This window comes from Oryzias melastigma, linkage group LG6, assembly GCF_002922805.2.
Source record: "Oryzias melastigma strain HK-1 linkage group LG6, ASM292280v2, whole genome shotgun sequence".
Lineage (NCBI taxonomy): Eukaryota > Metazoa > Chordata > Actinopteri > Beloniformes > Adrianichthyidae > Oryzias > Oryzias melastigma.
The window spans coordinates 16,303,942-16,318,563 of NC_050517.1; the positions used below are offsets into that span (position 1 = coordinate 16,303,942).

At 38.7% G+C, this 14,622-nt stretch overlaps 1 protein-coding gene across 9 annotated transcripts in view; it reads right to left on the minus strand.

Moving 5' to 3' along the window:
• Positions 1-14,580, minus strand: part of tjp1b (tight junction protein 1b) — a 49,977-nt gene extending 35,397 nt beyond the window's left edge. For 4 of the 9 annotated variants that reach the window (XM_024280734.2, XM_024280727.2, XM_024280725.2 and 1 more), the window contains exons 1-3: positions 14,097-14,579; positions 13,303-13,332; positions 6,964-7,105 (exon numbers count right to left, since the gene is read on the minus strand). In XM_024280734.2, coding sequence (XP_024136502.1) covers positions 6,964-7,105; positions 13,303-13,332; positions 14,097-14,248 — 324 coding nt within the window. In that variant the 5' untranslated portion in view covers positions 14,249-14,579. Of the gene's footprint in view, positions 1-6,963; positions 7,106-13,302; positions 13,333-14,096 lie in introns of all 9 variants that reach the window. The other 5 variants (XM_024280721.2, XM_024280719.2, XM_024280723.2 and 2 more) reach the window with 3 other exon arrangements.
• Positions 14,581-14,622: the final 42 nt, after the last annotated feature.

Genomic DNA, 14,622 nt, shown 5'->3' on the forward strand with positions numbered 1-14,622 from the left:
ACATCTTACATGTCCAGCAACATGGCAGACTGCACTACACACGTGTGTTTTTGTAAAATAAAAAAAGACTAAAAGCTTGTTCTTTTAATTAGATCTCAAACACAAGGCAGCTGCCAGTGCACTGTTATTGTTAAAGGAGTTCATTTTTGTTTTGAAGCTGTGAGTTTAAAGTGACCGACGATGTTACTTTTTTAAAAAAAATTCTAAGAATCTAAACATATTAAGCTGAATGATTGGTTTAAATAAAAACACAAAAACTATAATTAATATTAAAGCTAGAAACACATTTCTAAAGAGTGAATATTTACCAGTTAGTTTTTAATGGGACTGTAAAAAATAATTTATCTTAGCACCAGGGATAATTTAAAATCTCTATTGTTGAGTCCTTGTAAAAATGAAAAATCCCACTTTTCTGCTGACCATAAATGCAGCATATTCTCTCAGTGTAAGCAGCGTGTTTGTCTCCTGATAATCCACATTCTCTGTAATCTAAGTCTACATGAGAGCAATCTTATGACCGATTGTGCCGTTTTAAAAACACTTTTTCCGATTTTTACATTCCTCGGGATTGATGCTCCCACCATCTTGTTTCCCTCAAACATGACATCATCCTGCTCGTAGTCCTTCACTTGACCTTACAATCAAATCATGGGGGAGTGAACCCTTTCTCCAAAAGAAGCCAACAATTAAAGGTAGGATTGTTCCTCAATGAATGCAAAATGTGTTTTTTAGAGGACTCAAACGCCGTATCATCAGGACATTGGTTCAGTGTCACGTTTTCACTAATCCAGCTGCAGATGATGCTCACTGTCCAGGTCTCTCTGCTGGCTATGAATCACAGGGGAAAGTCAATAGAGTTGTTTGGATTTATGTGGCTTTAAGTCTTCTCCCTTGAGATGATTTGTAGTTGATGAGCGACACAAGCTCAACCATAAAAACAATTCAAAGGCACGAGTCATTTTCTCTAAACTGTCCATTGACAACCAAGGCTGCTGTACTCTGTATTCTTTATGGGCATAACAAGTTTATGTTTGATCCAGCTTTAGTGCTGAGATCTGCTTTGCATTTGCAGGAAGATGTAAATTTAGAAAGGTAATACAAATTTTGTTTTTCAAGAAAAATATGAGAATAATAAAAAAATGAATTATAGAGATAATCTACTGTGACACGATGTGTCAAATGCTGGTTTATAATGTGACACACACTATATGTCTCATTGACAGACAGGTCTGCTTCAACCAACATCTGCATGTCAGCATCCATCACTCCGTGCAGCCGGTTTGACCACCACAAGCATCACCGCACGGTCAGCCTCAGTTCAACATCACATCTAGACTCTTGAATGTGATTATCACCTAAAGGGGGGGAGTAAAAAAAAAATCATCCAATCGGCTTTTCTTACATAACAGACCTGTCTCTCTCAGAGAAAATCAGCGGCTTCAGTCACAGTTGCCTCCCCTCACCTCCTCCCCTCCTCCCACCGCTAAAGGCCTCCTACGGTGCTAGTCACGATAAATCTCCCGCATCCCTCCTCTCCTCCCTCCTCTTCTTTCTCCCCCCCCAGCCCTTGTGGTATGTCCTACTCAGGTGCCGCCCTCCTCTCACCTTCATCACACGAGAGCAATTTCCCTCTAACGGTCCTGAATATGCAGATTGGTTAATTCAGCTGCAAGTTGCTCACTCTGTAAATGCATCTGCAGCACTTTCCTAAGACTAAGAAGCGCATAAATGCTTACGCTGGGGTTTTTTCTTTGGTGGTGGTTGGGGGGGACTGCCTCTGTCCACAACAGATTGCAGCCAAGGATGGGATTTAACCAATGGAACGAGGCAAGCAGAACTAATAAGAGATTAAGACTTAGACCAGTGCAAACCTCAGGCCCAGCTGGTGACTGATCCTGATCTGTTGTGGAGTAATTAATTTAATTGTGCTTTTCATCTTGGCTTAGCCGCGTTTGCTCCTGCTGATGCAGTTTTAGCTTCTCTGCAGCTCACCTGGTTATCGCCTCTGCAGCAAACATTCCTTTAACATTTTCCGAAACAGCTGAGAGTGCAGGAAAAACGCTGCATTAAAAACAGATCTTTCACAAAATCTCGACACATAAAAGTGCAGCATCAGTTTAGTTTTCACTCAGCACCAGAGCTACCAGGAGAAGTCTCTGAGCGTAGAAGAAGCGCTTTCCCATTAAAACGATGAAACACAGCGAGTCGTGTATTCATAAATATTTAAGCATCAATGCGCAACAAATCGAGCAGGGCAAAGAAAAGGAATCCCAAAGCAAAGCCGAGCGTTTGCTCTTTCACACAATTAGCCTTCGTGGTACTTTGTGAGAATAACAAAGCTGTTTAAGTGGCCTGAGATCTGTGGTGTACATGGCAGAGGGAGTGTGTGATACACGAGCAGATGGACCAACACGTCTCCCCAAAGTGGTGGGAAAAAAAAGCAGCTTTGAAATGAGATGAAGTGTTGTCAGCGAACAAACAAAAACAAATAACTCCAATCACACGCAAAAGCATCAGGTGCAATGGCCGCTATGATGAACCCCCCCATCTGTGTTGTGCTTTCTGCAGCCTTAGCACTAAAATCTGATTCCAGCTTTCTGCGAACCAGTACAATGGCTGCCAACACAAATGACAGTAGGAGTGGGCCAGGCGCCAGAGTCCTCCCTGAACTATCAAGAGAGAAAAGCAATCAAAAGAAGCAATCAATACAAACAAAGTCTTAACTACTATTGATTATCTAGCTGTGCGCTGATGGAAAATGATAGTTGTGGAGCTAAATTTATACACTCACTTGATTAATATCTTCACATGTCTGTTTTAAGAAGCCAATCAGTGTGCATACTTTTATTTGCTGGATCATCTAGCAGCTCATCAGCAGTCTATTGTAACATTTCAGTTGGATGCAATGGAAACGGCTCCTTAGCTCAGCATCCTGCAGTCTCATCACTCACTGTAAGGCGGACTGTTACTTCCATCAGCTGCATTTGAGTTTGAGCATGTCAGCAAGTTTTACTCTAGTGCACACACCGCCTGTACAATATATATATATGAAAAAAGAGAGACATAGGAAAGGGGGGGGCTGAAGCCATAACTGAGCTTTCGTTCCCCGGTGAGACTGTGGCCCCTTGAGGCCATCTGAAGCATCCTCTGAGTGGCAGGCTGTAAAGACAAATGACCGCAATTTTGTAAGTCAGTGTCTTGAAGACTTACAGAGCAGAACAGGATGTAAGTTTAAAGCAGACATTATACTACTCTTTCAGTTTAAACGAAGGCTCAGCTCGGCCGTTCACAAATCAAGGCCACCGCTAATCTGTCAATTACAGCCTAAAAGCCCTCACCATTTCACCGCCATGCTCACTGGATGGAAGCTGAACAATGATTTTGTAATTACCTCTCCAATATAGGCCCTTTGCTCTATCAGTCATGACAGTTTCCTTTTTCAAGACAGACATATGCAGCCAAACTGTCTGTGCTCCAACGTTATCACTGTTTTAAGCCCTCGGGCGACGTGGCTTAATGGACGTCAGTCAGTTGGCCCGTCCCTTTCAACTGAAAAATGAAATACAATTTTCATCTGCCTCCATGAGCACAATTGACAGGTTTTCCTTTTAGCGAAATACTGAACTGGTTGAAGGGTTTATATAGAGTGGAATTTAATACAGATATCTGTGATTACCAGACGATAAATCAGGATAATCCAAAATGTTTTATCTCTAATCCATGGACTTTAACTATTGACAACAACAAAGTTCACATTTAAGGTTCTCAGGGTAAGTTTAGTTCAGATGTTGCTTTTAAAAGTGATTCATAAAAAACATACTCATCATGAAGAGTGTGCAGTCACATGGTTGGATGTATGAAGCAGCAAAGAGAGTAATCGTTTAACACAGGAGTATTGTGAGTGTGTTGCATGCAGCCTCACTGATAGTGCATCCTCACCGGTCTAGACTTCTTTACACATCGAAAGGAAACCTAATTTTCCAAAATGTAGAGATGAAAAGATGTAAATACAAAGAATAGAGCGCAAAAAAACAAAGCCAGCCCTTTAGCTGTGCTTACATGTATTCAATCTGATCAAAGATTGGATTAGAATTGAACTGTGTGCATGAAAAATGTATCAGATTATTAAACATTTTACATCCATCACATGTTTTATCAGAATAAATCATTTTGACATGCAATGAACTACCTAAAATATTGTAAATAGCTGTAGAAGACGAAGTAGGGAGTTCTGTTATGAACAAATATGTCTGCAATTGATGCGGAGCGAGGCAATCTTCTTTTATTTTATTATTTTTTTATTTATGGAAAGCTACTATTTGCGCGTAATTTTCTAAATAGCCAAGGCTGAACTTTTTATTACAGACGCCGAGGAAGGGTTTGGCTACGTGTGACCAACAACAACGATATTTTTAACCCTTAGATGCACCCTCCCTGCTCGACCACGCTCTGACGCCTCCTTCAGAGCACACAGTGTCCACGCAGGATGTAAAAGTCAACACAGAAATGACCCACAACCAGAATAAGTGTTTACATGCACCACAATCAGATCAACAATTAGTATAGCCCACCAATCTCAATCAGAAGAAAATTTGATGATCGCATTTTTATTCTGATCAGGCTTGTAATCTGATTACTTGTGTCCATGTAAACACAGCTAATATTTGATTGGAAACTGCACAAATACAACACATCCAACAATGCATAGCAAAGATTGAGTTTATGTTATCTAATAGAGCTGATGCTAAATAGCTGAGCAACTAAATATGATCTAATTGGAGAAAAATCACAAATATTAAATATTAGAAAACAAAATCAAGAGAGGTATTTGTGGGATAAACCCAAGCTGAAAAATGTTACTGAATGACAGTCAACCCCAGTTCACTGCCATTCAGTAATAGCAGGTGAAACAGTAGTAAAGCAATCACTGCATCCACTCTGGAGCCTCTTTACTTTCAAGCTTGTTGCCAGGAAACAATTCCAAAAAACCAGGATCCATGAAGTGTGATGCATTGTGCCAGTGGCATGTGTAGCATGGGGCAATCAGTTTCAAATAAATAAATAAATAAATAAATCAGCGCGTTTGAAAGCGACGCATGCTGCCATCCAGATGATCTTTGTTTGAAGGAACACCCCCATTCACAGCATTAGCACACTGGCTCCAGGTGTAAAAGAGCTTAGCTGCAAAACTGACCTGCTGGCAGTCCAGACTTTTCGCCCTCTGAAAACATTTGAAGCACTGTGAGACAGAAAAATAAGACAGAGGACGCCCCAAACTGTTGAGCAGCTGAAATCCCATAAAAAACGTAAAAAATGGGAAAACATTTGACTTTCAAAACAACAGTTTATAATCTCAAGTGTCAAAATCTTATAAACAGCAATTAAAAAAAAAATCCAGTGCATAGGTAGCAAATCAACCTATTGCTGCATGGAACGTCTATTTATTGACATGCCAGAGCTGGATTAAACAATCTTTCAACCAAACTAAAAGGACAGTAAAATCCGTCCACTCTGATTTTGATTACATTTTTGGAAAATGAACTGAATGGTTAATTTTAGCCCCTTGTGTTTTTTTATAGTACAAAAGCAGTTTTAAGCAACTGCAAAGCAACAAAAGAGATGATAAAAGTTTAATGCATACACCCTAAGGGCATTAAAAACTCTCACGTCCTCCAAAGCCTATATTACTAATACCAGCCAATTCTTGTATCAATTATTCAACCAGCCCAGGGGTTTTGTGCTATCTTTTAATGAGATGGAGCATTAGAGCTGAATTCAAAGTCAGGTCATAGCTAAGCTGTCAACACAATGTAATTCCCCTGAGGCTGAGGCCCTCCAGCAGTCTACTACTCTGTCTGCAAACAACAAGGTATGGTGGGCGTGTTTAACAAGTGTGCCCACTTTACTTTATTTACATCAGAGCTCGGCTTTCTGAATGAGGATGGCTAATATAACAAATTCCATGATTCATGTCCAACTTAACATTTTTGTTCTTCATTTTTAAGTATTTCTTTTACTTTGAAAAGAAATACAAATGTAAAACATATGCACTAAAATATCTGACACTTTTTTTTACATATTTACAAAAAGTTCTTTGCAAATGTTTAAGGAAGTAAAAACATGGAAGTTTTTCTAGGTGTTTGAAACAACATTTTTTGCAGCTAAGTATAAATAAAATATAGGGTTCACATGTCAAAGTATTTATCTAGGGAATTGCTGCAAGCAGTGAAAATAATATTGCAAAACCTAAATAAATTATCAATATGATGTTTGGATTTGTGATTTCTGGACAAAAAAAGGATAACTCCTGTCATCCCCCAATACATCAAGTTTTTGTGAGAGCACTAAATATAGATATTTTTCTTGACTTAGTTGCCTGGAGAATCCTGCAAAACTTCAAAGTTAAATTGACTCATAGATTACTGCTTTAAAAGACTTATGTGTTTATTAGGGGTGTGTATTGGTATTAGTATGGCGATATGATGCATATTATGATATATTCCAAGACTATACCAGAACAATTTTTTTGAAAATTATGACTTAGAAAAAAGCTCTGAATTCATCTTTCATGTAAATAAAATTGTCAAATTTATTTTATCTAATGATAATTTAGCGATCAACTATATCTCATTTACAAGTTGTTTTTAGCCACAAATTCATACAGCTTTTCTTTTGGTAAATTTTTGTGTTGCCAACTAGATGTCGAGGGTTTAGGTGGAAAAAAAATAATTATAAATAATTTATAAATATCGTCTTGTCAGCATTTTAAATCGATACAGGTATCGCCAAATAAAATATTGCGATATATCGCCAAATGTTTTTTTTTTCCCTACACCCCTGTTGTTTATGTTTACATGTACTTTCAGAGATGACAAATCCATTTCACACCAGGCTAAAAGTCCGTGCTTTTGAACATGTCTGAACCGTGTCATTACATGTGCTGGTGTCAGGGAATCCACTCACGTTGGAATCCAGGAGATCGATGCTGTCCAGGCTCTTGCTTCTGTGGATGCGACCCTTGATGCGCCGGAGTGATGGCTTGCCCTGAACGGTGCTCGCGGAGGAGCCTGCAGTGATGGAGCCGGCGGTCGGACTCGGGTGAATCCTGACGCCGGTGAAGGAAAAGGCGGAAAGAGAAACACAGTGAGCAAACTGCCATGAGCAAAAAGGAAAGGCTGCACTTTGCAGAAGGCCACAGAGAGCTGCTGGATGATGGTATTTAGAAACGTGTTTTAAATGTCAGGGGATTTTATTTACTAAAATAATGAGAGGTCAGTAATCACTGCAGGTTTAGAAGATGAAGCTAAGTCATGGTGGTTTGATAGAGCTGCTTTATTTTGGGGTAAAACACAATATGACATCCTTAAATGGAATTCATGGAGCCCTGCTGAAGACAATAAAACCCCTACGGCTTCAGCTGTGTTTCCTCTTTTTATTTCCTAAATGGATCTGCACAGGCAATAACTGAAGAATGTTAATCACCTTTCACACTTCTCACCGATATTTCTGAACCGAATATCATTTCAGAGAGAACTTTATAGTAATTTGGCTTTAATCTAGGGCTCAAAAGCTGAAATCCAGGGCTGGGTTTTAATAGAGTAGTTGGCAGTTGTTAAATAAGAAATGCAGAGCTTGCTTTTAAACTGCCAGGTTGTCAGTTTAAATAAAATTATAATATTTTCCAATGATTGCATCAGTTAAATAAAATGCTTTTAAAGGGACATTTTTTTCTGATCCACAGAGTTACCAGATGTTAATTTGAATAATTTTCAAGTTGGGTGCTCTCATAAATATTAATGTTTGATTTGATTGGTTTATTTCAAGCATTAAAATAATAGAACATTGCAAAAACAAGCTGACAAAACACAGATATATCACATTATTTACAAAATATTAAGTGATATATTGATTAGAAAATAATGAAAACAAACAAAAATGAAAAAACGATGTATATTCTTCACAGTATAATCATAAAATGGAGTTGGATTTGTTGCCTGAAAGAGAGTTTGAAGTGACTAATATATAATCCCACCCCTTTAATTTCCTGCTGATCATAGAAGCTTTTATTATTTTTTTTATTTTTATTGTTTAAAAAAGGATGGAACTACATTTCAACCAGGTTTGATTTGCAGCTGCAACAGGACAACTCAAAGTAATTTAGTTTTTAAATTGCAAAGTTCAGCAAAAGATGAGAAGCGCTTCTTATAAATAAAGCTGGATTGATTTAAAGATTGATTAATCACAATACAATAATTGATTAATAAAATTGTGTCTTGATTCAGAAAAAAATGACAGAATTAATGTGTAAAAAGTTAAAACTAACATGCACTGTTTTCATTATTCACATAGCTAGTCAAAGCCAACATTTTATTATTATTACTATTTTCTCCATCAATTTTTCATTTATGTTGATTCAATAGTTGCCTTAAGGGTGCAAACTTATTAGAAATGCAGGGTCAAAGTGTTCAAAGCTCCACGTAGCCAAATTACAGCCACCCTCACATTGTTCTCATAAACAATTCAGCAAACACTACTAATGAGTAAAGCTGTTTGCAGTGTCGCACAGGCCTGGAGCAGTCCCACACATTCAGACATTATTTTCTTGAATGTTGACTCTGAAACAGATTTCAGACAAAAGACCTCAGGAAACAAAGGCTCAAGGTAGCATTGTGCCAGCAAATGTGTCAGCTCAGATTAAATGTGCAGTGAGTAATTTTTTGTCCTCTCTTGCAAACCTGCAGGTGTGAAATGTTTCACCTGAAATTTGTGAGGATTTACCTTGAAGATTTAAAAGCTATGTCTCCTTTTTATTTATCTTTTTAAAGGCATCAATTAAATACTTTATTAAGTAAATCATGAATGGCTTAAATGTAAATCTGGATGTAATTTTTTTATTATATTATAATATATGATCTGTCTTCATCCCATCTTTATGAATTTGTTCATTGTGGCTGTGTACTAAGTGATGTCAGGTGAGTATTTGTTACCTGGGGATGAGCCAAATGCATGCTTTTAATTTCAACGCCCAGTGTTTGTAGCTATAAACCTCATAAGTATGCATCCCCCTAGACTTGAATCAGCAAAGTTATATGTCATGTGGTCATTATCTTCACATCACTTAAAGCGGATCCTGTTCAACAAACATGGGCTGCAGTCTGCAGATGGTTAGCTTACTTAGCAGAAAGGCGGGGATAAGATGCGACACCATAAACTAACCTAGAATGGAACTAATCATCCTTACTAGACAAATTTTACTTAGTATGTTTTTTGTAAGAGAAAAAGGGGAAAAATAAGCTGCATTTGAAGCTGTAATTGCAATAACTCTTGAAAAAAAACCTTTCAAAATAAAAGTAATGCCAATATTTGGCAATATTTTCTGAATATGTAATAAATACCATATATTAAATAAAGAACTTTTTCAGAAATTTAAATGCATGTCTGTTTGTTTAGTTCTTTTGCTAATGAAAATACACACTTCTCCTAATTTTCTTCTCTCTCAAACTACTGTAACTCGATGATGTTTTACAACCATCTTCATTTATGATATTTATTGATTCCAAATTATAATATTTTCCATTTACAAAGCAAACATATTTCAGTTATTCAGTTATAATGCAAAATGTAAAACTCATTTTAAAGGGCGCAGATGACCCAACCCTTACATTGATATGTGATCCCTCCCATGACAAAGATGAACAAAGAAGGACAGGATTTTATGTCTGCCAAGGACTCCAGAAAAGACTTTAAAAATCCTTGAAAAAAATGTTCTTGTTGGGTCCAGATGACCCCACTTTTAATGTAAACATGCCTAGGATAGCACAACGGTTACCTGATAGAAATAGTCAATAAAATATGAGAAAACATGACGAGTGTTTCCATTGTGGAGAATATATGATGGAATAATCCAAACATCATCTAATTTTAAGAAATTATACTACATTTTCTTCATGATTGACGTGACAATGTCTTCTTGAAGCATGACTTTTTTAAGATTTTGGTGTGCATGTTGACAAAATAACAGTTTTGGAAGCTGAGATTTGATTACAAATTATAAAATGAACCATTTTAAATGGAGGGACAAAAAGTTCCCATAATAAAACGAACATGTAGCTTTTTCTTCACATAAAAATATTATTTTTTTATATAAGTTTTACCAAGAAATCCTTTCTAATGCATACTTTCAATATAGTGTGTGATATAAAAACATGTAGATTATTTTCTGTTGATATCCAAAGCATCAATTTTGGTTCTAATAACAGGTTTTCTCATGATTTACTCTTAGTGTGAACAATACGTTTGGCCCTGACACAAGGAAAGAAAGGGACCATTTGCATTACATGTGAACAAAGAGAGCCCATTTCTAAAGTTAATGCATTAAGATCAATGCCAGCATCCCTGATGGCCACAAAAGAGTAGATTAAAGTTGTTTGCAGAAAAGCGGTTGTGCAGATGCCTGATGCTATCAAAAAGAAAGGACGGGGAACACAAACACATTGATCAGCGGCAGGACTTTATGCCGTCCCTCATCCTGCCTGAAGGAGCCATCAGCTGCGATTAGCTCAAGCAATAACGGGTGCTGCTTAATCAGCAGGTCAATACGCAATGTTACGCTTCATTCCTCCCATCCTGCCCAGTGCTAATACTACATTTAGCCAACGGGGCAAACCTAACCATTATTTATAATGTTCTCACTAAAACATATAAAAGACACAAATGGAATGGACAGCCGAGCGGGGAACGGTGCAAGATGGAGCATCACATAAAAAGAACAGACTTGTTGTGCTATCCCTGCAGGCTGGCAACAGAGTGTAAAGTTCATTAAGTCAGGTTCATGCAAATCTTTGGCTGTGTGCACAGAGTAGGAAGGTTTGCAATTCTGCAGGCAAAAGGGAACATCTGCTCACAAAGACTACTCTTCCTTTAGAGGGCTTTTGCTGCTGCTATTCTGTCTTTTTTTTTTTTGAAGTCATACTGAGCTGCTCTTCCTCTGACTGTGCACATGGCATGCACAGCTCCCTATAGGTGAACGGTGTAAGTGTCCAGGCAGGGCGGTGTGCAATTTGGCCACCACACACTGTGATATCAGCAGCACAGGAAGCCGGCTCTGACCGTTTGACCAAAAATGGGACAAAGAAGCTGCAGCCCAAAATAGGGCGAAACAGTGAGCTGCTGCTGCTTCTTTAGGAATGCAAATGCTTTTGTGCTTTCAATTCATTCTCACATCCTGCCTTACATGTGTGCAAAAAGCCAATCACAGTAATACAGCGGGGTGAAATCCATGTGGGTTCTCTAATCCTCAGTGAGTGGGTAGAACATAGCTCACCAAATCAAAGACATTTTATTTCAATTTTCACTTTTTATTTTATTTTTCACTCTATAGTTTACTGTTTTATGTAGGAAAATGACATTTCTTATTGCTCTATTGCATTTCACCACAGTTTGAGTCACAACACAGCAGATCTCTTAGATCAATTCAACAATACAACACAGACTATATATATTTCTCCAAAGTTTTTACCTTAAACTTCAAAATTAATCCCAACTTTTATAGATAAACTACAGATTTGGAACATGCACAAAAACCTGTGTATACGCATCTGTGTCACTTAAGCTTTCAGGATATTTTTTAAAGGTAATCCAAGCGATATTCCTGATAAATGGCCTGCTCCACCTTCAACAATCCTAAAGGTGGATGTTTTTCTGAGCATATTTGTATAATGAGATGACACGATGCATTCAGAAGTAGAACGCTGTCCATAAAAACCTGAAGTAATTACATTAAACCACCATAACATCCCAGCACATGTATTATCCCGCTGTTCATGTCAAATGAGGGAAAAGAGAGTGGAACTAACACATCTCAGATACAGAATAAGTGCCATCCTGTACCAGGAAAAATGTAGTCTCATATTTAAATTATATTCCCTCTTAGTTTTAGTTCTTATATTTTAAGGTAAAGGGAAAGTTTGTAGTTTTCTGGGAGAGAATCAATACAGATAGAGAATTCATGTTGAATATATATGCATATTTGTTAAAACATGGACATCTTTTATTCTGATTAAATTTGATTGCAAATAAAGAAAAAAGACGCAATTATTTGCAAAAGTAAATAGGATCAATCATTTTTTGCTACAAAAAATGGGTAAAAACTGATTTTTATAGCATGTCCAAAAGGGATATTACTCTTGCTTCAATACTACTCTTCAATTGACAATTTCTTAGCGATTTTAGAAATATGTAGTAATATTATTCCCCTTTGATGTGCTGTTAAAACAGGTAAAAACACTTCTAAACCGTGCAACTAATCAGATCTTTTTGGGATTAATGATAAGATTGAATTGAATGTTTGGTTTCCTCTCATCCATACAGCTCCACACTGTCTGCATTTTGCTTCCACAGCTTTTCCTAACTGTTTTTTGAGATTTCAAACATAAAGAAACATTGTCTTTGCTTGTAGAGCTTGATATTGAAATGATACCTTCAGTTTCACAGATATCTAGTATGCAGAATATTTTCTTGCAAATGTTGTGATTTCTTTGCAGGATTTTGCATCTAGTTTGCACAAAATTGCTATATTGATTCTGACAAGCATATGTTTACTAAAACTGTAAATAAATGAAGACTTTAAACGAATAATTGTAACATAAAAGGAGCAAATTCCTGTTGAATTAATGACAGGACGGCTGGTTTATTTCCCTGAGACTGGTTGGTTTGGGCCTTAAGAAGGACTAGAGAGACCAAGTGATGAGTGTTCCCCCAAGGCCTTTGTGGTTTTGCTTCATTAACCCTGAGTGTGCTTCCTGTTCTTCTCTCAACATGCAAGAACTCAGCGTTCATTGATTTTGATGCCTTTTGTTTCAGCACACCACCAGATGAAAGGAGAGGCTTCCCGAGCAAACGCTTTGAATTTGTGGAGTTTGAACAAGGGATGCAACATGAAAGCGGGTCTCTGTGAAACACCACATATTCATTTTTTTTGGGCCAGGAAGAGAATGAAAAACTGATCGGGCAAAGAGACTGAGAACTAAAAAGGTGTGGGACAAATTTGTGACGAAAGAGGACAGATGGAAACATTTTGTTCAAGTCATTTTTTGCAGAAGAAAATGAAGATTTAGAAAAGTGTAGATAATATGTATGTAAAAGAAAAATAAAAGAGTGAAATCCAAGTCGTAAAAGACAATTTGAGGTTGTATTGGTTTCTCTCAGAGCGCCTTTTGACTGTTCATTAAGCATCTTTGCTTTCAGAGTAATCCAGCTGTAATGAAGGATACAGAGTCACACACACCACAGCAATCTACTTACATTGAGGAAGAGGAGTGATGGGAAGAATGCCTTCAAGTACACAAATGGACAAGGCCGCAGGAAGAGAAAGGCAGAAAGTGAAAGATGGTCATTAGAATACAATCTGGCACAAAAAATGAGGACGCTCGTTTTAGGTGGAGAGAGGAGACCCGAACACATGCCCAGAGAGCAGAGGGTGGATGAAGTGTTGGATGGACATGGAGGTGTGCAGAGGCCTGGTTGCAGCACAGGTAATAAAAACAGGAGAGGATCGAGTTTCATGCTTTCCACTTTATTAATCAGTCACAGCAGCAGCAGCAGTGAGGACAGCGGTGATGTTAGGGAGGAGGGAATGATGGCTTTGGCTTGAGGATGACACCTTGCAGCGGATGGGGCCCACATGAAGTTGGAAGCAGAGAAAACAATGAGGAACGGCCATGACATCATTTTTTTTACGCATTCAACTTTTCAAACTAATGGAAGAAGGGGAAGGACGAGGCCGCTCGTCTTTGCGCACGCGTGCACCCAGGAGGGCACGCACGCGCACAAACTCCAAAGCATGCAGAGTGTAGTTGCCCTTACCTATACTCCCAGCCTCCACCACAGTGGGGTTTGTGGTGGTTGCAACATGGTGCAGACTGGCCGCAGTGGCTCATAGGAGTGTTATGTCATGAGCCGGTTTTGGCTCATCATTTGACGAGACGTGGGAGGCGACGGTTCGGTTCATCGCACCCCCCTACCCCCCACCCCCCACTAGTTCTCCCAACCTGCATCACTTCATCATCACCATCATCCGCACCAAGACTGATACTCACCACATACGCTTCCTGGGTGGAAGGCAATGTTCTTTGTTGGAGGCGGTCACCCCCAGAGCCAGCTGCATAACAGTAATGTATTTCTGGTAATTCACCATGGTATTGTCCACCGCTACTAAAAATCCAACCCAAAGAAAAGCACAGGTGATCATATATTGCTCTATTCCTTGGCATCCGCCTCCGCTGCGTCTTCCGCGCTCAGCATCACAACGCCATTTCCAGCGCTGAAGGACTGACAGTGAAAGCACTCCCCGAGGAGCTGAGCGAGAGGTGCCGTACCGCTGCGACCCATGTCTGCAATGACACTCTGACCGTGTTTCAGATGAATCTCCGATCCATTCGAGCTGGAATTTTTCACTGCTTTCTATTCCTCCCCCCTCTCCCTCCTCCTCCTCCTCCTTCTTCTTTTTTTTAAATAACGAATGCGCTCAGGATTTGGACATCACCTCCTTCCTCCCGCCTCTTCCCTCCTATCCAGGGTTGGAAACACTCTCTTAAAAACGCTGCAGCGTCCAGGCGTCCGTGT